Here is a 24,329-nt window from a genome sequence, read left to right as displayed (position 1 = left end):
TAACTTAGTCAATTGAGCAGAAGTGCTTAGAGTACCTGCTTCCATGACAATGAAAAGGATAGGCTGGAAAACTGTAGCCAGGACACCACGTTAAAGATCTTTTCTGGATCGCTGATTTGCTTCCTTTAAGTTTCAGCTGTGAAAATGTAGCCTCCAATATCATCTGTTGGCATAGGCTTTTCATTGTAATTATGCACAAGCCATGCTTCAGACCTTCTTGGAAACACACCTGCAATTTGCTTTTTTTTTTTTTTTTTGGTGGTACTGGGGTTCCTGGAAGCCCTTCTACCTCCAGGCTACACTCCCAGACCTATTTTTTCATTTTTATTTGGAAACAGGGTCTCCTAAGCCAGCGCGCGCGGCTGGCTTCGAACCTGCGTGATCCTCCTGTCTCTGCCTCCCAAGCGCGGGGATTACAAGCGTGCGCCACCACGCCCGGCTGCAATTTACTTTTAAAAATAAGATGAACCTATGGATTCAATAAAACCATAGCATTCATTTGTAATGGAAATACTACTTAGAAAGATATATTTTTAAAGATACCCTGGTGCTCTGTTTTGATTCCTTGGTATGATTTTTACATATTAATCAGTGACTTCATGGAGATTTATAACTGCCGAGCTTGTGCACACACTACTTTAATTTTCATAGAAAAATATTTTTTTGGTGGTATTGGGGGTGGAACCCAGAGCCTTCCTACCTCTGGGCTATACTCCCAGACCTATTTTTTTTACATTTTATTTGGAAACAGGTTCTCACTAAGTTGCTGAGAGCCTCACTAAGTAGCTGATTCTGGCTTCAAACCTGTGCAATCCTCCTGTGTCAGCCTCCCAAGCACAGGGATTATAAGCATGCACCACCACGCCCGGCCCATAGAAAAAACTTTTTAAATTTCAAAATAATGTTATAATTTTGCATGATAGGAAGCCAGCTTAAGTTTTTATTATTAGAGCATGCCATTTTTTCAATAGTCGACCCAAAAGGATTTTTCCCCTTGTGATTATTAGTAACTAAGAATAATTCATAAACTATACTGACAGTTACTGATAATTGCTAAGAAACTATTCTGAAAGTCATAAGCCTGTAGTCTTGCAAAGCACATAACAGGTGTTCCCACTCCCTGTGTCCTTTGTATACACATTCATTCTGTATTCAAATCACAGGAGCAAGAGGCAGGGTAGGGTCTGTTACCTCACTGCTAATTTCCCTAGCAAATAAACCAGCAGCTGCTGGTCCATGAACCAACTTACTCCTCAGAACAGGGCACTGTATGCATGGGACAGGATGCTTTTATGGAGCCCTTTGGCAGCAAGATTGGGATCTTTCACTGCATAATATACCTCCTTCTCTTAGGTAAGGTCTTGTGTGGATTGTATTTTAAGTGTTTGGGTTTTTTTTTTAGTTTTGTTTTTTATTGTGAGCATAAGATACATATTTTCTTTAGACTTTTGATTCTGTCAGATAATTGAAGAGTAAATCAGAAGCTTTTAACAACAACACACTGTTCCAACAAAGAAGTAGGAACATTTAGGAGAAATGGGGTTCAATGAATAGATTGTCATTGTTTACTTAGGAAACTGGTATTGTCAGCAGCACTCATTAATAAAGTTAATACATAAAAATCTAATGAATTTCTTCTTTGATGGAATTTACCTATAGGACCAATAGCCTTTAAGGTATTTGTTTTAGCAAATATTCTAATAGGCCATGAAATTGTGACCGCTTAGAATGAAACTCAAAACAATTTACGAAAGTGGTTTTCTTTTAATTAAGGATGTTGCCATAATTAAAGATATTGTTGCAAACAATTTATTCTTTTTTATTTTAAATTACCTATCTTATTTTATGAAATAGGGTAAAAGGCCAAGTTTTCAACTGAGAAAAAGGAGAAATGTGTTAAAAATAATTATTCCTCCAAAATGCCTTGCGCTTTTCTCTTTGCCCAATGTCTAATCTATTAAATTGCTTTATTTTTATTTTTTAATTTATTTTTTATTTTTATGTGGGACATATTGAAAATGGCATACGATATCTTAATGTTTTTTCTCGTTCTCCTCTTTATTCTTAGAGTTTAAAGGTGTCTCTCTTCAGTGTTCCCACTGTTTTTATCCATCGAAACTATTTTACCATATTTTCATGTTTCCATTCTTCCTATTTGTGGGTTTTAAGTCAAGTTAGTTTCTGTTTTGTTTACATTTGACAAAAATTTAAAATAGGCTTTAATCCTTAAACTTTAAGAAAAATTTAGCTACATAACCAATTTGAGTTTTAGACTTTTTCAGTTAGTTAGAGCCTTATTTTCACTTGTGTACTTTGTTACAGTTTCACTTGCAGATATGGTTGTTATTCAAATGTATGCCTAATGTACTATATAGCGCCCATATGTGAAATATATAGTTTATAAAAATGATGTGTTTCAGTTTTCCATAGTTGTGATCGTTCCAGTTATTACAGTGTTTATGTCATCACATTCAAGCCTATGCTATATTTTTATTTTTTAATTTTATGAAAATTTGAAGAATTATAATGACAAAATTGAAGAATTACAATAGCTTTGATAATTTTCTTAGCTTTGAAATTACTGTGTCTATATCAACTTAAATTTTAATTTTAAAGTCATAGGGCAGCTGTTGTTTCATAAGTGAGGTTTTGTAATTGGCCTTGAGAAGAACTTAAGAGACAATCCAGTTGAGATACTTGACTAAAATAAAATGAGATACCCTAAATCGCATGTTCATAAATAAAGCTGTTATTATATATATGAAGACTTACTTTCTTATGCAAATTTACCTTCCTCATAGGTAGTACATTGAAAAGACCACTGTGAAAATCTTCTTTGCTTTAGGGAGTAATACATTTTTGTTTTTATCTTTTTTAAAAAAAAAATCTTAAAAATGAAGCCAAACATACAGTTTGTTCAGGCTATTCAAAACACAACTTTGTACTTCCTATTTTCTCTAAAAATTCAAGAGTTTATTTTCAGTCAATAATGTTGTGTTATGCTTGCTAATATCGTGCATGGTAAAAGAGAAATAAATGACAGCTATTTTGAGCTATGGTAGAGGTCACTTTGTGAAGCCTAATATTTATATTCAATACAATGAAACTGGTCAAGGGAGTTCTTTGTTTCTGAAATGCAGGTAAAAGTGTTCCTTAACACTACATATTTTAAAGATACTATTTTGTACATTTTAAGAAAGATTCTATAAGAAAAATATTGCTGAAATTTTGTATGCAGATTATAAAGAGCATTATTAAGTTTCTCCAGATTAGCGTTTATGTCTTACATGCGAGAAGTTTTCCTGTTTTAAAAATCACATTAACTACAACTATATATTTATTTTCGTATTTTCTATTTTTATATATTTCACAAATTTTTCATTTTATTACAATTCTTAATGCATACTAATTGTATAAGCAGAACTCACAATGGAATATCCAGACATTGCATATATTATGTGTTGATCATGTTTGTCCTCCATACTTCTACCCTCTCCCCAAGTCTTCCTTTTTAATACTTAGAAAATATTAATGAGTCTAATAAAATTAAGTTTCTATTAATTTGAATAGATCAGGCTCAAATATTTGAAATATCAAAAGGAAATTAAAATTTCAGCAACTCTTTATATTATTTATTTTCTTAAAGTTTGTTCATTTAGAGGATGACTTTATGAAATCATTAGTTTTAGTCTTTTAGGGCAGTTAAAAATATCTCTCAAGTTGAATCTAATTTTTCTAAAATTAGTAAAATACTGTGTTTAACAGCATGAATTTGTTGCATCTGTCTCAGAAAACACATCAATGGCGAGAACATGTGTTCCTAAAATATAGAAGCATCTAATTACATATTTTTTCACTAAAGTTTACTCTAAGTATTTTATCATATCAGTAGGTATGTGTCTTTTCTACAAATGAACAGAATTTAGGGAGGTGAGATAAAATATTGTCTATATAAAAACTTCTTACTAATATCCTTATAAGTTGTTACCTATAATTTATCTCATAAAAATAATACAGGTAATCTCTAAAGTTGTTACCTATAATTTATCTCATAAAAATAATACAGGTAATCTCTAATCTATTTTAGCAGCTATGTTATCTCTTACTGTCATACACATGTTTGAAAAAGAAAACACACATATTTGGAAAAACATTTTTTCATTTGATGTGGAATCATTGAATACATTCAGAGAGGCTGATGGCAATATATGCTCTAGGGTATTATTACATGATGCGGCCTAAAATGGCCCAAAGAACCAGTTTTGGCCCCTTAAACAGTGAATATAAGTACAAAATAAGTTATTTTCTACTAAAGCAGTTTCATTTTTCTCTGAGCTGCAATATTTGCATTATTTTATTTATTTATTTATTTCTGGTGGTACTGGGGTTCCTGGAAACCCTTCTACCTCCGGGCTAGACTCCCAGACCTACTTTTTTATATTTTTTTTTTAATTTGGAAACAGGGTCTCTTAAGCTGGCGCGGCTGGCTTTGAACCTGCGCGATCCTCCTATCTCTGCCTCCTAAGCGCAGGGATTACAAGCATGCGCCACCATGCCTGGCTGCATTATTTTATTAAATAAAATTTTTTCTTATAATTTTAGTCATAAACTAAGTAACAAGTCTTTTCATACTTAAGATCCAACCTTTTGAATCAAGTTCCAAAAGCCAGCAAAATTTTCCTTCTACTGACATTGTCACTCCATAGTAATGGGAGTGCTACCCAGTCACTTCCAGAATATTAGCTAAATCTTAATCAATTGATATTTTTATCTATAATTTCAAAAAGTAGAGGGGCTTCTACCCTTTACAAAACAAAAGCAAAAATGAGAACTTCTGCAATGACTTCCCCAAATGACAAGAACAGATTGCCCAAAATCTCAGCCAGGCTATCTATATTGACATCTCAGTCTAGCTGTGGTTTCTAGATTGAGCTGTGAAATGTCTTAAATGGACCAATAAGTCAATGACAAAACTGCTCATTGCCAGGGGCAACCATCTCATTTTATGGCAGCAGCCAGACAGCTTTTCCCAGTGCATTCTCATGGCAGTGATGTGCATTCCCATCATTCCCCTTGATTTCTTGGTAACACACACAATTGCCACTTTATTAAAGAATATCCAGAGTCTGACAACTTAATAAGCAGACTAAAAACTGAGACTCAGTATTTCAAAATTCTTTTGACCCTTCATCTTTAAAGGTAAGTTGCTGCTACCCCGAGAGAAACATCTTAGATGTCAAGAACATAAACAGAGATTCAAAAAAGACTTTAGACCCCATCTAATATTACCCCCTTTCCACGCATAAGAGGCTAAGATTTAAACTGCCTGCAATTAGAGGATATGTTCCTGAATATCCTTATTTCAGGGTAATTAGCAAGTGACAAATTTGAGGCTGGTAGACATAAGACAAAGGAGTCCAAGATCAGTACTGAACCATGAGAACTTCATAAATATTTTCATGTTCATTTTAAAAAAAAGAGAGAAAGACAGGAGTCAGGTATGGTGGCTCATGCTTGTAATCCCAGCATTTGGAGGCTGAGACCGGAGGATCATGGTTAGCAGACATCCTCAGCTACTTAAGTGAGGCCCTTTTCAACTCAGTGAAACCCTGTTTCTAACTAAAGAATAAAAAAAAAATAGGGCTGGGGATGTAGCTCGGAGGTAGAATGCCCCTGGGTTCCATCCCCAGTACTGCAAAAGAAAGAAGGAAGAAGAAAGGAAGGAAGGGAGGAAGGGAGGAAGGGAGGAAGGGAGGGAAGGAAGAAGGAAGGAAGGAAGGAGAGAGAGAAAAAAGAGAGAGAAAGAAAGGCAGCAGTATACTTAATAGATGTAATGAAAGTTATATTTTAACTATCTTAAGTTAGCAATAATTGGTACTACTATTTATTGCTTACTAGGAACTTGTCAGGAGTTCCCTATCTCCAAAGTTAATGTAGGCAAATATATGCATTTTGTTTGGTGTAGAAAGCATGTGAACTAGGAAGAATTTTTCATGTCCCAGACTTCCATTCAAATGCCTACTGTCTTTCTAAATCTATGGCTTTAAGAGCTTCACCCCCTCGCTGAGCCTCTTAGACCTATCTTAGACCTCACTAGTTTTAAGAAATAGATTTAGTCTGGCATGGTGGTATGTGCCTGTAATACCAGTTCTTGAGTATATACCATATACCAGTTCATGAGTATATCAAGTTCAAGGCCAGCCTCAACAACTTAGTGTGAACTTGTTTCAAAATTAAAAAAAAAAATACAGCCAGGCATGGTGGTGCACGCCTGTAATACCAGAAAGGAGGATCACAGGTTCAAGACCAGCCTTGGCAACACAACAAGGTTTTCTGCAACTTAGTGAGACCCTGTTTCAAAATTTAATAAAAAATAGGAATGAGGGTATAGCTCATAAGTAGAATGCCCATGGAGCCAATCCCCAGCACCAAAAACATTAATAAAAAAACAAATGAAATTTATTCTCCATCTTCCTTTCTCTCTTTTACCATTTTCCTACAAAACCTACTACTCTTTTTCTATAATCTACTTTATCTACTATCCATGTTTCTCAACACCCTGATTTTTATTTTCCTAATCAGTCAAATTTGGAAAAACTCCAAACTTAGCACTCTTGCACTTGCCAGAATAGAACACAGAAGTAAGTGCTCTTCTTTTCCTCTTTGTGCTTTCTTTTGAATCCTTTGCTCTAACTTCCCTGCCAGCCCCAGAGTCCTACTGATAACTTGCCAGAAGCCAAAACCATGGGAATCTTTGCCCTTGCCTCTACCTTGGGAAAGAAGAAGAGGAATTTACTGTTGATAGAACTTGATTCTTCATAAGAGCAGGTTTACATATTTTTCTCCAAAGAAATCATTGCAAAAAACAAACAGATCTTTTTAACCATACCTTTTTTTATCAGTGGCCATCATAACATGGTTTGAATGAAGCTTAAAGATCTATACCCACTTCCTAATGATAATGAGAAGGGAAAGCAACCAAGAGAATAGACATTTTGTATATAAGAACATTGAACTTGTACAATCCCCCTATTTGTGTCTAATTTTCATCTCTTATCACCTGCTCATGGATTCCACTCCATTTTCACCCATCTCTATTCTGCTTCATCAACATTTCCCATTTAAGTGGATCATTTGCAATGGCTAAAATTTCAATTTAACATTTTACGTTCCTGCCTGGCTTCTAGCCCATTTCTCTGCTCTCCCTTACCACAAATGCCTCCAAAATGTCTACAGTGTGTCTCCAGTCGCCACTCCATTCTCTTCTTTATCTCACCGTTCAAAATACTGTGTTTTAAGTTCTTACATTCTCTTCCCTACTGTTGCTAATGTTCCTGCGATAGAGGAATCATATTGACTCCCTTTTAAAATGAAGATTTAATTGAGTTCCAGAAACATGGTAGCCAGGACTACCAGGACTCTTCTTTTCACTGAAAATACATGGAAAGGCTAAATAAAATAAACCAATATATCATGATTTGAGATGAGGCTATCTCCAGGTGCCAGAAACTAGGAAGACACCTGCAGAGTTAAATCACCAACGTGAGTACAGGGACTCGAACAGCCCAGGCCTTGCCCAAAACTATGCACTAGGCTGAGCTCCAGGCACCAGGGCCATCTGAACCTCTTTCATTCTCTGCCAAACTTGCTTTACTCCGACTTTCATGTCAGTATATTTACGCAGGGTTGCCTCTTATATTCCTAATGAACATTTCAAAATTAATATGTCCCAGACTGACTCATGTTCTTTCCCCAAAAAGTCCTGTTCTTCCCCATAATTAATTCATCAGTTGCAATTTCTTTCATTCAGTAGGTCTAAGTCAAGAATATGGAGGTCATTCTTGAATCCTCTTTGTTTCTTATATCCCACCCTCAGTGTGTCAGAAAATCTTTTTCATATCACTAGGCTTTTCTCATGATGTCATTTACTACCACCCTGGTCAACAGCAGCAACATCTGTTTCCAGTTTTATTTTGGTCCCCTCTAAGTGGCCTCCCTGTTTCTGCTCTTGTCCTTAGATCTGTCTTTTCTCACAGCAAGCTGGAGTGAATCTAATAAAACATAAGAAAAATACCAGCCGTCCTCTGCTGGAAGGCTCCAGTTGCGTTTCCATCGCCGTGGTCCTAAGGTCCTGGGCAACTTGTCTTGGCCATCTCACTGACTTAGTGTCCTATCCTGCTCCTGCTCCATTCAGCTCCATCTGTGCCTGCCCTCAAACAAGGTTCCTCTTCCAGGAAGGAATGACTGTTCATGACTGATAATGGTTTAATACTACTCTCCATGAATTATTTGAACTTGGCAAGGCTTGGCTAAAGGAGAAAAAAAATCCAAACATGGGATATTTATCCATTTATAAAGCTTTGGGAAAATACTTAGAAGGAAGTATCCCCTAGCCCTTTAATCAGAATATATGACACAGACATTATTAGCATCATAATGTCAATTTTAAATGTTTTCGGTGGACTTTAGAACTAATAATCTTTCCCAGTTCTCCTTTTTCCATTACCTCTTAACAGTCGTAAATAATAACTTCTGCTTTTCCTTTTCATCTCACCTTTAAAGAAGCCATGCAATCAGCATGGACTTTGGGTGGAGTCTTCTAAATGCATGAGCTTTCAGAGACAAATATTTACCTCTGCCTGACACTGGTACTAGAATGGTCAGTACTTAGAATCCTCCCTACTTTGGGAAGGATTACCACCTGATCAGTTCTCTCTGCAGTTGCCCTTTGGATTATGAGATGTGGCTCGGAATCCTCACTGCTTTCCTTTCCTTTGCAGCAGTTGTTTGTTCGGGGCTTAAGGTGACTGTACCATCACACACTGTGCATGGTATCAGGGGTCAGGCCCTGTACCTTCCCGTGCACTATGGCTTTCACACTCCAGCATCAGACATCCAGATCATATGGCTATTTGAGAGGCCTCACACGATGCCCAAGTACCTACTGGGCTCTGTAAATAAGTCTGTGGTTCCCGACTTGGAATATCAACACAAGTTCACCATGATGCCACCCAATGCATCGCTGCTTATCAACCCACTGCAGTTCACTGATGAAGGCAACTACATCGTGAAGGTCAACGTCCAGGGAAATAGAACACTCTCCTCGAGTCAGAAGATCCAAGTCACCGTTGATGGTGAGTCTCCTGTGGCTGGACAAGGCAAGCTAGTGTGGGTTTAAGCAGAAGCTCAGGATGCTAAATATCCTAGGTTTAAGGTCCTGAGCCCTGGCTCTACAACTTTGGGGAAAATCAATTAACCCTCAAAGTCTTAACATCTCATCATGAGATGTTAAGACTAATGATATTACTTCCTTACAAGGCTTTCTGAGGATTAAATTAGATGTGTGTATAAGAGATATGCACATTGCCCAGCAAAAGATAATTAAGTAGTAAGTATAATTATTATTCTTAGTTTCTTTTGGAACTACCAAGTATAAATTTGCTAATATAATTGAGATAAAGACATTTTTATTTTTTCTGTAGTAGAATGCACTGTGGGAAGAGCCCTATTTTTGCTACATAAAGTCTTTTATTTTGATACACCATCTGAATGGCGGATGAACTGAAGAACCACACCTAAGACTAATATAAGTTTCTGGAAATGTTCTCTCAGAAAGAGTGGGGTTAGCAAACTTTCAGACATTTATTTATCTTATTAAGATAGGTAGTCAGGTGTGGTGGCACACACCTGTAATCCCAGTACTTGAGAGGCAGGAGGGTCACGGGTCTGAGGCCAGCCTTGGCAATTTAGCAAGACTTTATATATAGATATGTGTGTGTGTGTGTGTGTGTATGTGTGTGTGAGAGAGAGAGAGAGAGAGAGAGAGAGAGAGAGAGAGAGATAGCTTAAATATATTTTGTCCAAAATCCCAGCTTCTGATTTTTCTCTCTAGATCTGTTTATTTGTTAATTTTTCTTATTTAATAAATATTAATTTCATTCTATCCATTGATCAGCCATAGTTTAATCATAGACACCCCCCCCTTTTCTTATAACCCACACCCAGTCCACAAGAAAACCACACTGGCTTTACCTTCAAAATACACACACAGTCCAAGCACTTCTCACCACCCGCATCACTGCCCAGCTCACCCGCACAGCTGTGGCCTGGCCTGTGCTACTAGCCTGCCACCTAGCCACCCTGCTTCTTCTACTGCCTCTTGCCCTCTAAAAGTCCTCCCATAGCTTTCTATCTCACTCAAAATAAAATGTTAGTACTAATCCTCCTTGAACAGACCAAACACACATGGCAGGGTGTTTGCCCTTGCTATTTACTCTGCCTACATGTCTTTGTTTTTCTTTTTCTTTCTTTTTTTTTTTTTTTTTTGCCATACTGGGGATTGAACCCAGGGGCATTCGGCCTCTAAGCTACACCCTCAGCCCTATTTTTTTGTTCTTTATCTTGAAACAGGGTCTTACAAAGTTGGAGAAGTCGTTACTAACTTGCTGACACTGAATCTGCGATCCTCCTGTCTCAGCCTCCCAAATACTGGGATTACAAGCATGCGCCACCATGCCCAGCTCCTACGTGGTGTTTCTGCCAAATATTATTTCCTATAGGTCTTAGCTCGAATATCAAATTATCTGTGAAGTCTGACCACCCAATATAAAATATAATCTCACTCCCTCGAGCACACACTCACATGTGGGCACGAGCGTACACACGTCACTATCGTCATTTCTGCTTTTCTCTTTTTCATAGCACTTATTACTTCTTAGACATATTAGATAATATTTACTTATTGTTCCTCTTCCCTGACTAGAATACAAGGTCCATGGGAGCAGGAACTTAGTGTTGTCTGCTGACCTGTCCTCAGTGCCTCAAACCTTGCTGCCCATTAGCAGACTCCATAACTCTCCGTGTATTAGTGAGTGGTAAGGCTGCAGGGAAGTAGAAGCTCAGAGAGCAACTGTAAGGAAAAGCCAGAGAATATTTAACATGACTGCTCATGATGTGTTCCTGTGTGGTGCCTCGTCTCTCCCCCAACTGTGTTGAGGGAGTGCTGGGGATTGAACCCAGGAACATTCTACCTCGGAGTTATACTGTCAGATATATATATATACACATACTTATTTGAACACACGATCTCTCTAGGTTACTGAGAGTCTTGCTAAGTTGCTGAGGTTGGCCTCGAATTTACCATCCTCCTATTTCAGTCTTCCAAGTACTGGGATTCCAGGCATATACCACTGTGCCTGCCCAAAAAAGCTTTTTCTAGACCATCCCTAACATGTTAATGAATAGTGAGGTTATATCTGTTCAGGGAAATGCAAGCAAAAATTTGCTAAAACCTTCACAGGCTTTTAAGACCTGAACAAAAGTTCTTCTCAGAAGGGAAACTCCCACGTGCGAGTTACACTGTTCTAGATAAGTGTCTGATCACAGCACCAGTGACTACACCATTGATAGGTTCTGTTCATACAAGACTGATCACGTGTTTCCTGTTTATTCCATCCCACATATATTTCCATACAGTGATGTGCTTAAAATGTAAGCTTTTATAATAAATGCACACAATTCATACTTCTTCTTAAACCATAATAATGTAAAAAAAAATGGCTGTTCTAAATTATTTTCTCTGGCCAGAGAAAACAAGAAATGAACAAGCCACTTGATTACATCCACTTTGAAAAATGCTGGAGATTTCAGAACTGTTCAAATCCCCTACAAGTTGCTTTCAGCCTCTTTTCTTCTTATCTTTTGTTTATTTCTAACTTCTCTGGGATGGATTGTTGGGTCTGCGTGTGCTCTAGTGCACATTTACCATTGTAGGGAAACATAAGCGTAATTCAAAATAAATTTGAAGGAGAAAGATGTATTAACCCCAGATACCAGCTTGATAAGAAATCAAAGTCTAAGTATTAGAGTCAATTCTCAGTCACTTACGGGTCATCCTGTTCCCTTTGTGCTGTTTAATCACTTACAGAAGGAGATTGCTAAATGTATATTTCTCCAAAATACAGGAGAGAAACACGGCTAAATATAAAGCCCTCTTTCTTTTGCCATTGAATGCTGTGTAACTCTGGGCAAGTCCCTGAGTTTATCAAACAGAGAGTACAGAACCTCGAAGACTGGTGAAAGTTGCTGAAAATATTTGCAAATGCATAGGTAACTTCCACCCTTATCCATCAACTCCAGAGTTTAAAATCAGAGGGGAAAGACTCATACTTGGAAATGTATTTATTTGGCAAGTAGTTAAGTACCTGCTATGTGCTATTCTCATACCATAAAACTATTTTTCTATAATTTGACTTTCCAAAAACTTTATATTGGATTTCTTTTATAGCTCTAATGTGGTGGTATAATCCCAGTAACACATTTTATCCTATTATCAGATTGAGTCAATGTAGGCACTGGCTTGTTAAAATAACTAACATAGCTAACATAGTGTTGCAACACAAAATGATTAAAACATATCATCATTTCTCTCACATAGAAAAGGAAATTGTATGCTGGGTGTGGTGGCGCACATTTATAATCCCCGTGCTTGAGAGGTGGAGACAGGAGGATAGCACAGGTTCGAAGCTAGCCGCACTGGCTTAAGAGACCCTGTTTCAAAATATAAAATAGGTCTGGGAGTGTAGCCCGGAGGTAGAAGGGCTTCCAGGAACCCCAGTACCACCAAAAAAAAAAAAAAAGGAAATTGTGCTACATGAATCCCTAACACTTTCCCTAAATTCTCCAAAATTCTATGTATGAGCTGTATACTTTGTATATAGTGGATGAAAATCTAGACTCACTACATCTACTCTAACCAGCTGCTCTTAGTACATTAGGACAAGTCCAGGGGGGAATAACCATATAAACTTTGCCTGTGAGAGTATAGTTTTATCATGTTGGGGAATAAACAGGATAATAAGGAAGCTGGGGTTCCCCGCCACTGGCTACATTATCTACAAAGCAAAGGGTTTTGTTAGACAATCTTTGAAGAGTTAAGCTCTAGAATTTGATTAACTCTGACTCTAAGTAAAATTTTTATATTTTATCATTTTTCTATTTTTATGAATTCTCATTTTCTTCTGTAATTATTGCCTCAACTGTCTACATTTACAGGTATCAAATTCTGGGACCATTTCCCCAAGATTTAACATTTTAAAAACCTTATAGTTTTATTTTAATTCCATGGATGTCTAAAATAATTTCTACCTTTCTTGATGTTGCAGATCCTGTCACAAAGCCTATGGTACTAAGTCACCCCTCCTCAGGGGCTGTTGAGTATGTGGGGAACATGACCCTGATGTGCTGGGTGGAAGGGGGCACCCGGCTGGTGTACCAGTGGCTGAAGAATGGGAGGCCCATCCGCACAAGCTCTACCTACACCTTTGCTCCCCCAAACAACACCCTTCATATTGCTCCAGTGACCAAGGAAGACATTGGGAATTACAGTTGCCTGGTGAAGAACCCCGTCAGTAAGATGGAGAGTGACATCATCACACCCACCATATATTGTAAGTGATTCTTTTTTTTTTTTTAAAGATACTCCTGAGGGTTTTTTTCCCCTAGGAAGTTCTCACTGAGGTATGTATAGAGAATATTAGCACCAGATACCATCTGGTCTGTACCATTATTGTAGTTCAGTACCATTGATAATCACATCTCTGAGGTACCGGTTTGCCATGAAATTGATTTACTAGCATGACTCTATTTCTTAAAGATCAAGTTGAAATATTGGCTAGTCAGGATACAATTTGTGATTTAGTACAGACATCATTTCCAGTGGAAGGTGAGACTCTCAACTTTAAGAACCCAAAACTGTGCAGAGGTGCTAACTGTTCCCCAAAAAGGAAGAGTTGTCAGTGATAAATGGAGAGAGGGATGTACTCTGTAGATGATCCCAAGATAAAAGAATATTCCCAAGTTACTCCTGGGTAGTACACCCCATGGCATGGTTGTTCTCTCTGTCCATTATCTAAAGCATTTTTAGAAGAAGGATGCAGGAAGGGTCATAGTCATAGGAAATGTAAATTATTCTGCCATGAGGTATTCAGGTTCCTAGGAAATCAGTGATTATTTCTGCTTTTTGTTTCTTCTTCTCATATACACAGTGAAGTTTATCAAACCCTTCAGCTCATGTCATGTTACCATCACCAACCAAAACAAGGACCCACTCCTTTCTTATTATATTATTTTCCCAGTTTCTTCTACTCCATAGCACTACCGCTAATGTGTTCAATATTGCATTTTAACTTCAGCTTAGTAGGGAGTTTACAGACCTCTGCACTAGAGACATGTTAGGCTGGATGGTGCTTTACTGTTCCAGGAAGAACAGGATGTTTGGCAGCTTCCCTGGCTTCTAACCAATGCATGCCAGTAGCCTGCCCCTCCATTTGTCACAACTAGAAATGTCTCTGGACATTGTCATATGTCCTCTGGGAGGCAAATATCCTCAACTTTAGAACCAGCAGCCTATCTGATATACAGTCCTCTTATCGGTTACCACCTAGCTTAGAGCATGGATACAATACCTTAACAAAAGAACAGTGAGGTATGGCAAAAGAAAACTTGCCACCTCTATCATAAGAGCAGAGGTTTCAGCTGTTTGCATTGTAAGAAGCGAATATATATCCATTCATATATGTATCCAGTCAATTGTCAACTATATCCTGGAAATACTTGATGAGGTACTAAAGTCTTATACTTAAGTACTTAGGAGTCAGACTAACTCAGTTGGGAAGTGGGTTTGGTTATTACCTGTGTCACTTGAAATAAACCTCTTGATGGAGAGTGACATCATCACACCCACCATATATTGTGATTCTTTTTTAGATGATCCTGAGGCTTTGATACTTCTGAGACAGACACCTATAAAATGAATAGTTAAAACTGCCTCCCCACACTGCTGTAGTTAATAAGGTGTTGCCCATCACTTAGCCAATGACTGACACAGAGCAAGCACTTCACATATAGATGCTGTTGTCATGGTCAGCACATCCACTTCCCTCATTAGTACTCTGATTGTATTCTCTCGAGGAAATGTGTCATCACCCCTTTTTTGTGGTCCTGGGGGTGGAACCCAGGGTCCCTCTACCTCTGGGATACACTCCCAGGCCTATTTTATATTTTATTTGGAAACAGGGTCTCACTAAGTTGCTAAGAGCCTCACAAAGTAGCTGAGGCTGGCTTCAAACCTGTGCGATCCTCCTGTTCAGTCTCCCAACTGCTGGGATTATAAGTGTGCGCCACCACATCTGGTGTTATTACCTCTTTTTTTTAAGCACCAGTACAAAATGCAGCCTTTCCCCAACCTTATGATGCTTCTGGCTAAAACTGAGTACCAGTAGTATGACAGGAAAGGGAACTAACTGGTGGGAAGAAAAGAAGAGGTAAGGAGTGAAATGGTAGACAGAGAAGTTTAGCTTGACCAGCACAATTAAGCTACGTGAAAAGAATCATTGACTTTTGAAGCTGGATTGACCTTTATTTTAGTAGAAGAGAGAGAGTTTACACAACCAAATATATGAACTAGAATAGCACAGATACCATAGAGATGTTACATTTAAACTCTGGCCATAAATTTAAATGAAGAATTCCTGAGGGGAAAGTGCATAAACAAATACGGGCATATAAAAATATCGTTTTCAAAACACACTTTTATTACTGCATAGTTTATTTTAATCTGGAAAAGTGAAATAAGATATTTCTTTCAACATGTGCAAGTCAGTATACCAATTTCATTATTGTCACAGGATATACTGATGCACAATGTTTAAAATATAAAAATGGCCGGGCGTGGTGGCTCACATTTGTAATCCCCGTGTTTGGGAGGCGGAGACAGGAGGATCGCTCAGATTCTCAGCCAGTCTCGCTGGCTTAGGAGACCCTGTTTCCAAATTTAAAAATATAACGCCGGACGTGGTGGCGCACGCTTGTAATCCCCGCGCTTGGGAGGCGGAGACAGGAGGATCGCGCAGGTTCGAAGCCAGCCGCGCGCGCTGGCTTAGGAGACCCTGTTTCTAAATAAAAATATAAAAATAGGTCTGGGAGTGTAGCCCAGAGGTAGAAGGGCTTCCAGGAACCCCAGTACCACCAAAAAATAAATAAATAAATAAATAAATAAATAAATAAATAAATAAATAAAAAATAAAAAATAGGTCTGGGAGTGTATCCCGGAGGTAGAAGGGTTTTCAGGAACCTTAGTACCACAAGTAAATAAATAAATAAATAAGTAAATAAATAAATAAATAAATAATAAAAATGAGAGCATAACCCATAATCACGCCTGAAAATGTTAAGTAGTTTGCTTTAGACTCCTAAGCCTTCTTTCCTTTTCTATGTTATTTAAAATATCCCAGTTTGGCCAGGTGTGGCGGTGCACGCTTGTAATCCCCGCACTTGGGAGACGAGACAGGAGGATCACGCAGGTTCGAAGCTGGCTGCGTGCACTGGCTTAAGAGACCCTGTTTCCAAATAAAAAAAGTATAAAAATATGTCTGGGAGTGTAGCCCGGAGGTATAAAGGTTTCCAGGAAGCCGGGCGTGGTGGCGCACGCTTCTAATCCCCGCGCTTGGGAGGCTGAGACAGGAGGATCGCACAGGTTCGAAGCCAGCCGCGCGCGCTGGCTTAGGAGACCCTGTTTCCAAATAAAAATGTAAAAATAGGTCTGGGAGTGTAGCCCAGAAGTAGAAGGGCTTCCAGGAACCCCAGTACCACCCAAAAAATAAAAATAAAAATAAAAAAATAAAGGTTTCCAGGAACCTCAGTACCACCAAAAACAAATAAATAAAATATCCCAATTTGAATAAGTTCGTGTTTCACAAAACATGTCTTTTGTTTATAGGATGAACTTTCTTCTTTATAATCTTGTCACCATGGCCTATGAAAATATGAGTAAAAAACAGACCATAGAAAAATAACACTTAGAAAATTCACAAATATGCATTTCATTTACCCAAATCTTTGTAAAAAATCTACATGCTTAAAATTATTGTTTACTCTTATTAACTGGTAATTGTAAATCTAGTATTATTTTTGTCTTGATTACCTTTATGTTAAAATACAGAAACATTCACTTGGTCAACATTTCATCTTACTGATATTCATTCATTCATTCATTCATTCATTCACTCTTTCATAGTTTGATTTGGTTAAAAAATCAAACATCAGGGTCATTTTTGTGCTAAGCAATAATCATCAACCACATACCATATAGGAACAAAATCCAGGTTCATTAATTTAATAGTTTCTCTTGCTATTACTGTTTCAGCTCTGAGTTATTGTTTGTTTTTGTTTTAATTTTCTCTGTGTTGGGTAACAAATAAAATGCATACTATGAAGATTTTTCATCTCTTGCATCTGTTGACTTTGTACCAGTATGTCTACAAACTTGATTCTTCATGCACACTGGGAATCTGTGCTTGATTCAGTCATTCTCACTGCTCTTTCTTCTCCTGGCCCTCCTCTTTCTTCTAACATCTTCTCCAGAATGGCTCACCTGCCCTACCTGGTCTCATCTCCTCAGTGTCACTAAGAAATTCACTGTGGTCCTACAGGGTCTTATACCATCTCTTCCCTGGTTCTCACTACATTGTCTTTTCTTTGACTCTTCTCCACTCCAGCCTCAAATAGAGATCCTACATCATTCATCTTTGTATCTATAAGACAGCACTTGACACAGATTAAGAACTCAATAAAGTTTCTTGAACTTGACTAAAATGGAATAGATTATCTTTGTTCACATCCATTTCAGATTTCAGTGTTACTTGATGATGCTGTGGAAAGGTTAAGTTTCTATTACTAGATGACAGCCTCTTCATTATAGTGCATTGGCCCCTTTTTTCTGACCTTTAGCAAAGTTCCTCAATAGTCTAGTAAATGTCATAGTCCAATATTTCCCTATTGAGGTCCACATCATAATTTAGAATACCAGCATGAAGCATCTATTTGTTTTCTAAAAGCAGCTCTCATGACAGTCTTCTTTATGAAAGCAGGAATTATTTTTTTATTTCGGCAGAAGAAAAGTATAACCTAGTCAGATTGATCATATAGTTATGAGGTTATATCATAATTTGGTATTGGCCTTGGCGGAATATAATGCCAAGTCAATAGTTTAAAAAAATGTCTACATGCATATGTATAACACACACACACACACACACACACACACACACACACACACTTTCCAGCTTCAGCTGTAAATAATAACCCAACAACCACTACATTTTTTGTGCAACATATGGTATTGCTGCAGGGGAGTACTCTAAGTGATAAAAATTAAAGGAAAAAAAACAAAAGGGTCATTCACGGTAAATACTTACCATCTGCTCCCAAGCAGAGTGGCAAGCAGCATCATGGCAGAAATTTCGGTATTGTTCCCACCCAGCCATAAATCGTTAAAGAGAACAGATGATATGTGATTTTACAAGTCATTTAGTAAACAGCCATTTTTGAGACAGGGGGTTAATTTCCATTGGGAGATCGCTGCCAAAGGCAAGAAAGTGAACCATAATCCAAAGTCAAATGGAATTGTCCTTCTGCTTTCTCTTCATATCAGAGGCCACTTGGGTTGAATCACTCCAAATGTCTCCAACTGGATCACTCATCCACATGAACAATGCCTCCACCCCAAAGTAGAGGGATGGTCAGTCTGAAGTACTAATTATAAAAGAAATGACATGTAGTCAGAAGGAAAGAGATTGTAAGCAGTGTGTACATTGTGAGATATAGTTAGATAGGGGTGTGTGTGTGTGTGTGTGAGAGAGAGAGAGAGAGAGAGAGAGAGAGAGAGAGAGAGAGAGAGAGAGAGAGAGAGAAAGAGAGAGAGAGAGACAGAGAGAGAGACAGAGACAGACAGAGACAGAGAGACAGAGAGACAGACAGGGACAGACAGAGAAGCAAAATGTGATCATACACTGAAATGTGGACGTTGGTTCTCTGAGCAGTAAAAGTGACTTTTCATTGTTGAGCTTCTCAGAGTCCTTTTAGGATTCTCTTTTTGTAAGTGCATTAGTCTCACAGCATAAGGCAGTACACAGTGATAGTGACATACATACACACAGCACTTGGTGGATTTTCTCCCAACTCCCTCCCCTCACTCCCCTTCCCATATGGATACTAAGCTTGACATTGGTATTCTCACACATGCGTGTAATGTCAATGAAAGGGATTTCTTAATTGATTCTCCCTCTCACCCTCCCTTTTCCTAGACCACTTCCTTGGCTCCCCTGGAGTTTCTCCTCCATTTTCTGAAGTCCCTCTGGTATCCTGACTACTCCTTAGCTTCCACATATGAGAGAAAACATATGACTCTTCACTTTCTGTAACTGGCTAATCTTACTTAATGTAATGTTCTCCAAGTCCATCCATTTTCCTACAAATATCATAATTTTGTTCTTTATGGCTGAGTAGAATTCCATTGTGTGCATATCCCATAATTTTGTGATCCATTCATCTGTTGATAGACGCCTGTGTTGGTTCCATAATTTGGCTACTGTGAATTTTTGCACTGCTATAAATATCATAATTTTGTTCTTTATGGCTGAGTAGAATTCCATTGTGTGCATATCCCATAATTTTGTGATCCATTCATCTGTTGATAGACGCCTGTGTTGGTTCCATAATTTGGCTACTGTGAATTGCACTGCTATAAACACCGGTATGCATATACTTCTATAATATTCTGATTCCAGTCGCTTTAGAAAGATACCTAGGAGTGGTATAGTTGGATATGTTTAAGGATTTTATTTCTTATACTGTGTGATCAGATAAAATATGATACATTTTCAAAAGTCAGAAACAAAGAATTTAAATGCCTCAAGGTGTTAGGATCTGAGGCTGACTCTGAGGAGCTAGATAGAGCATATAAGTTAAGACAGAAAGAAATGATTATGCCAATCATGAAACCCAACGAATGAGAAAGAAGCAAAATAAAATAATGAAAAGTTAGTAAAGAAGATAAGCTGAAATGACCAGATTCCTTTCTTTAAAGTGGGTTTTATTTTTCAACGAGAGTGATTTTTTTAGCTAAGTCATTGACTTTATTTCCCAGCCTTGGTGTTACATGATTGTGGGTTTCCTCTGCAAAGTGAACCCACTCTCCAAAACTGAGGAATTACTATGTGTTAGAAAACTCCATCATGCTGCAAGGTCCTAAGGTGATTCCAAATGAGTTCCAAAGGAGTTCTGAGTAATGTCAGCACACACTGTAAACACTCATTTTTTTCACATGCATAAAATTAGGAGGCAATTCAGAGGCTGCAACAGAAGGATCAAAGGTTCAAGGCCAGCTTCAGCAACTTTGCAAGAGCCTCAACAACTTAATGAGGACCTGTTTCAAATAAAAAATGAGATAGGGCAGAGGATATAGCTCAGAGGTAGAACAGACCTGAGTTCAATCCCCAGTACCACAACACAAACACCAAAAAACAAAAACCTAAACAGGAGGCAATTTGTTCTTCTAGCCACATTCTATAAACCCTAAAAGCCGATGGGAACACAGAAACCTAAACTAAATGGCCATATTTTAATGATTACTCTTGTCTTCTTTACCAAGTCTGCCTTGGTCTCCTCTCAAAAAGGTTCTTGGACTTTAGTGTGTGTACGGAGACTCAGTTCTATTGCCCTTCCAAGCCACAGTGACCTCCTCCCTTTCTTTCCTCCCTACTGGAACCATAGCACATGCCCCTAATTGGCAGTCTTTGCTTCTCTAATGTTCTATCCACTCTGGCAGTGTCTGCCTGAAGGGACTGAACCTGGAAAACAACCTTAGGAGCCATGTCTTCAACATCTCAGATTCCCTCACAGCACCTAGGACAGCATCAGGCTCACAGTAGCATCTCATGATTTTGGTTGAGTGAGTAAAAGCCAATTTTAATTTCCATTACACTACTCACTATTTAGTGGAATTCAGAAAAAGAGGATTCCACTTCTCAGTGCACTGCTCTAAACCCCTGATCACAGTGGTCCTACCTGCAACTGCATTAGAGCCTAAAATGAGGAGACAGTGTGGCAAGGTCCTCACATAGTTACAGGAAGGAGGCATATGTTCCTCTTCATTTTACTCTACCTAAGGCTGCTGGTTACTTTTTTATTAATGTTTATGCAAGTTTTTTATTTTCTTTTGTATATATTTTTAATGGTGCATTGTGATTATACATCATAATGAGGTATAGAGTGATAGAAATATACATGCACACAGATCTAGAGAAATCCGTCTTAAAATTAGTGTTACTGGGTATTGAACCCAGAGGCATTCTACCTTGAAGCTACACCCCCAGGATGATTTTATTTCTTTAAAAACAGGGTCTCACTAGATTGATGAGAGTCTTATTTACCTCATATGGTTGCTTTGGAGAATAAATGTAGTTTAATATATATATTTGCTAAAAGTGCCTTCACAATGCAAATATCTAATAAATATCAGTCATGATCAGCTGAAAAATGAGGGCAATCATCTAAAATGTGAAGATTTTACAATATAAGCCAAGATTTAGAGTAGATGAGAAAGCTTAAGTAGCTGGAGGATGTTTTTAATCTCTTTATTTTCTGAAAAAGGAAGTGGGACATGTGCCTTCACTTGCTGGTGACCTGATGCCACAGGAATGGTCATATGCTACAAGAGTCTTATAGTGGGTTGGAGGAGCACCATGGAATGTCCATTGTTAAGAGGTTTACTGATGATCAACAAATGTTTGTTAATGACAATTTTCAAAATATATATTTTTCCAAATAGAATTTTTAGTTTAGGGGACAGGATATTTTAAATTCTTTAACAATTAAAATGCCATGAAAATATGAAACACTCCTATATTTATTTGCACAAATCTGTGTTCCTTGTGAAACTATGTCTTGATAAATATTTGCATGACCTAGAACTAAGAATAAAAGGAAACACTACCTTGTCAAAAAGAAAACAGTGACCATAATATTCTGTAAAGATATTTTCAAGTGGAATTATTGTTTTAGATTGAATTCGTCCAACAAGATTTTACAAATATTAATACATTACTGAAAAGCTTAGCAGCATAATGATGATGTATGTAAAATTATAAACTAAGTTTCAGCCTTTTTTTTTTTTTTGGTGGTACTGGGGTTCCTGGAAGCCCTTCTATCTCCGGGCTACACTCCCAGACCTATTTTTACATTTTTATTTGGAAACAGGGTCTCCTAAGCCAGCGTGCGCGGCTGGCTTCGAACCTGTGCGATCCTCCTTTCTCTGCCTCCCAAGTGCAGGGATTACAAGCGTGCGCCACCACGCCCAGCCTAAGTTTCAGCCTTTTAATATTGCAAATAAATTCAATGACATCTCAAATCATTTCCATTTTCATAAATATCAGAATTAAACACAAAAGAATTAAACATTTTTATATCCTCATCATTTATTGGAGTCTAAGTGAGGACCTGTTTGCCTGAGTCTCATAAGATGACATTCAAAGAAAGTAATGCTATTAAGCTACCCCAAGCCCCCTAATTATGACATAATTACATATATTATCCATAATTATGAATAATTATTATATTATCTATTTTATTTTATATTTTTGCATTGATGCAGATGGACCTTATGGACTTCAGGTCAATTCTGATAAAGGGCTAAAGGTAGGGGAAGTGTTTACTGTTGACCTTGGAGAAGCCATCCTGTTCGATTGCTCTGCTGATTCTTATCCCCCCAACACCTACTCTTGGATCCGGAGAACTGACAATACAACATATGTCATTAAGCACGGGCCTCGCTTGGAAGTTGCATCTGAGAAAGTAGCCCAGAAGACAGCAGACTACATGTGCTGTGCTTACAACAACATAACAGGGAGGCGAGATGAAACTCACTTCACAGTTATAATCACTTCTGTAGGTAAGTGTGATGTAAAAGGACAAAACGCCAACAAGACACAAATGCCTTACTTTGCCTTATCTAATAACTTTGTGGAGGAGAAAACCATTGTGGGGTTGTTCATACACTTTAAGAAGTTCTCTTTCCTAAGTTAACTAAGCTATGGTTACTGTGACTTAAAGAAAGAAAACCCAAAACAAAATGGAGGGAAATTTAATTGCTCACTTTGAGGGACTATAAAGAAAAATGCAATTCAGTAAATTCTTTCTTTCTTTCTTTTTTTTTTTTTTTTGGCGGATCTGGGGATGGAACCCAGGGGCATTCAACCTCCGAGCTATACCCCCTGCCCTATCTTTTATTCCTTATTTTGAAACCGGGTCTCACTGAGTTGCAGAGGGCCTCACTAAGTAGCTGAGGCTGTCCGCGAACTGCGATCCTCCAGGTCTCAGCCTCCCGAATGCTGGGATTACAAGTGTGTGCCACCACGCCCGGCAGTAAATTATTTCTAAACATACTATTACTTTCCTGATTTTACAAGCAGCAATATGAGAAGCAGGCTGTTCTTTTGGAGGTTTCTATCTACTCTTGGAATAGATCAGAGGAACGAATCTCCATGCGTTGGAAATCTGGTTTTTCTACTTGATATTCTCATTGTCCTTTAGAGGTTTCCCTTCTTTTGCCTTTTAAATTCCTAAAATCGGTGGAAGTTCTCAATAGTAGTCTCAACACCTTGGAAACTAGAATATTTTGTAAATCTAGAAATATTTTGTAAATTAAGAAGTCTCTAGAAATTAACTTTTTATCAAAGATACCATGAGCCCACAAAAGGTTAAGAATCACTGCCTAAAATATTCTCATCCTTCTGAGTCTTGTCTTCTCTCCATATAGTATTACCTCATTCTCCTGTTTGATCTCACTTATTACTATGATTTCATGAAATATTAATAAAAATATTTACCTTCAAGCTGGGTGTGGTGACACACACTTGTAATCCTAGTACTTGGGAGGCTGAGACAGGAGGATGGCATAGGTTTGAAGTCAGCTTCAGCTACTTAGTGAGGCTCTCAGCAACTCAGTGAAACCGTTTCCAAATAAAATATAAAATAGATCTGGGAGTGTACCCCGGAAGCAGAAGGCCCTTGGATTTCATCCCCAGCACCACAAAAAAATATATATTTACCTTCAAAGCTCTAAAACTGAATACCTTCTAGACATCTATATATCTCTATTTGGAGGTAGCATATAAGTCCAATATATCAAAACAGAAAATACTCTTTTCCCCAATTGTTATACTGACTATATTCGCTATTTAAGTGATGCCCCTACAATCCACCTAAGATACAAAGCTAAATATCATCTCAAACTCTTGCCTCTTGCTTATTTCCCTGCCTCCCATTCAGTTACCAGGTTCAGGACATTCCTTCCTTCCTGTCTCTAAAGCTATCCAGTTCCCTCTGTCTTCCTTCCTCTTCTTTCTTTTCTCCTCATCTCACCTTCCCTCCCCCTCTTCTTCTCCTTTCCTTCTCCACCTCCTTCCTGATCCCCTCGTCATTCACTTCAATTA

General features: G+C 37.9%; 1 protein-coding gene across 2 annotated transcripts in view; it reads left to right on the top strand.

Moving 5' to 3' along the window:
• Positions 1-1,274: 1,274 nt before the first annotated feature.
• The window catches only part of HEPACAM2 (HEPACAM family member 2), a gene marked incomplete at both ends in the record, with an annotated part of 45,290 nt that continues 22,235 nt past the window's right edge, over positions 1,275-24,329 (top strand). Inside the window, 4 exons of one of the 2 annotated variants that reach the window (XM_080700955.1) lie at positions 1,275-1,353; positions 8,784-9,134; positions 13,164-13,448; positions 22,490-22,786. In XM_080700955.1, coding sequence (XP_080557081.1) covers positions 1,275-1,353; positions 8,784-9,134; positions 13,164-13,448; positions 22,490-22,786 — 1,012 coding nt within the window. Of the gene's footprint in view, positions 1,354-8,780; positions 9,135-13,163; positions 13,449-22,489; positions 22,787-24,329 lie in introns of both variants that reach the window. The other variant, XM_080700954.1, reaches the window with a different exon arrangement.

Source organism: Muscardinus avellanarius (assembly GCF_963383645.1).
Source record: "Muscardinus avellanarius genome assembly, chromosome: 9".
NCBI lineage: Eukaryota > Metazoa > Chordata > Mammalia > Rodentia > Gliridae > Muscardinus > Muscardinus avellanarius.
Note: the sequence above shows the minus strand (reverse complement) of the source record. Positions and strands in the feature narration are given on the sequence as shown.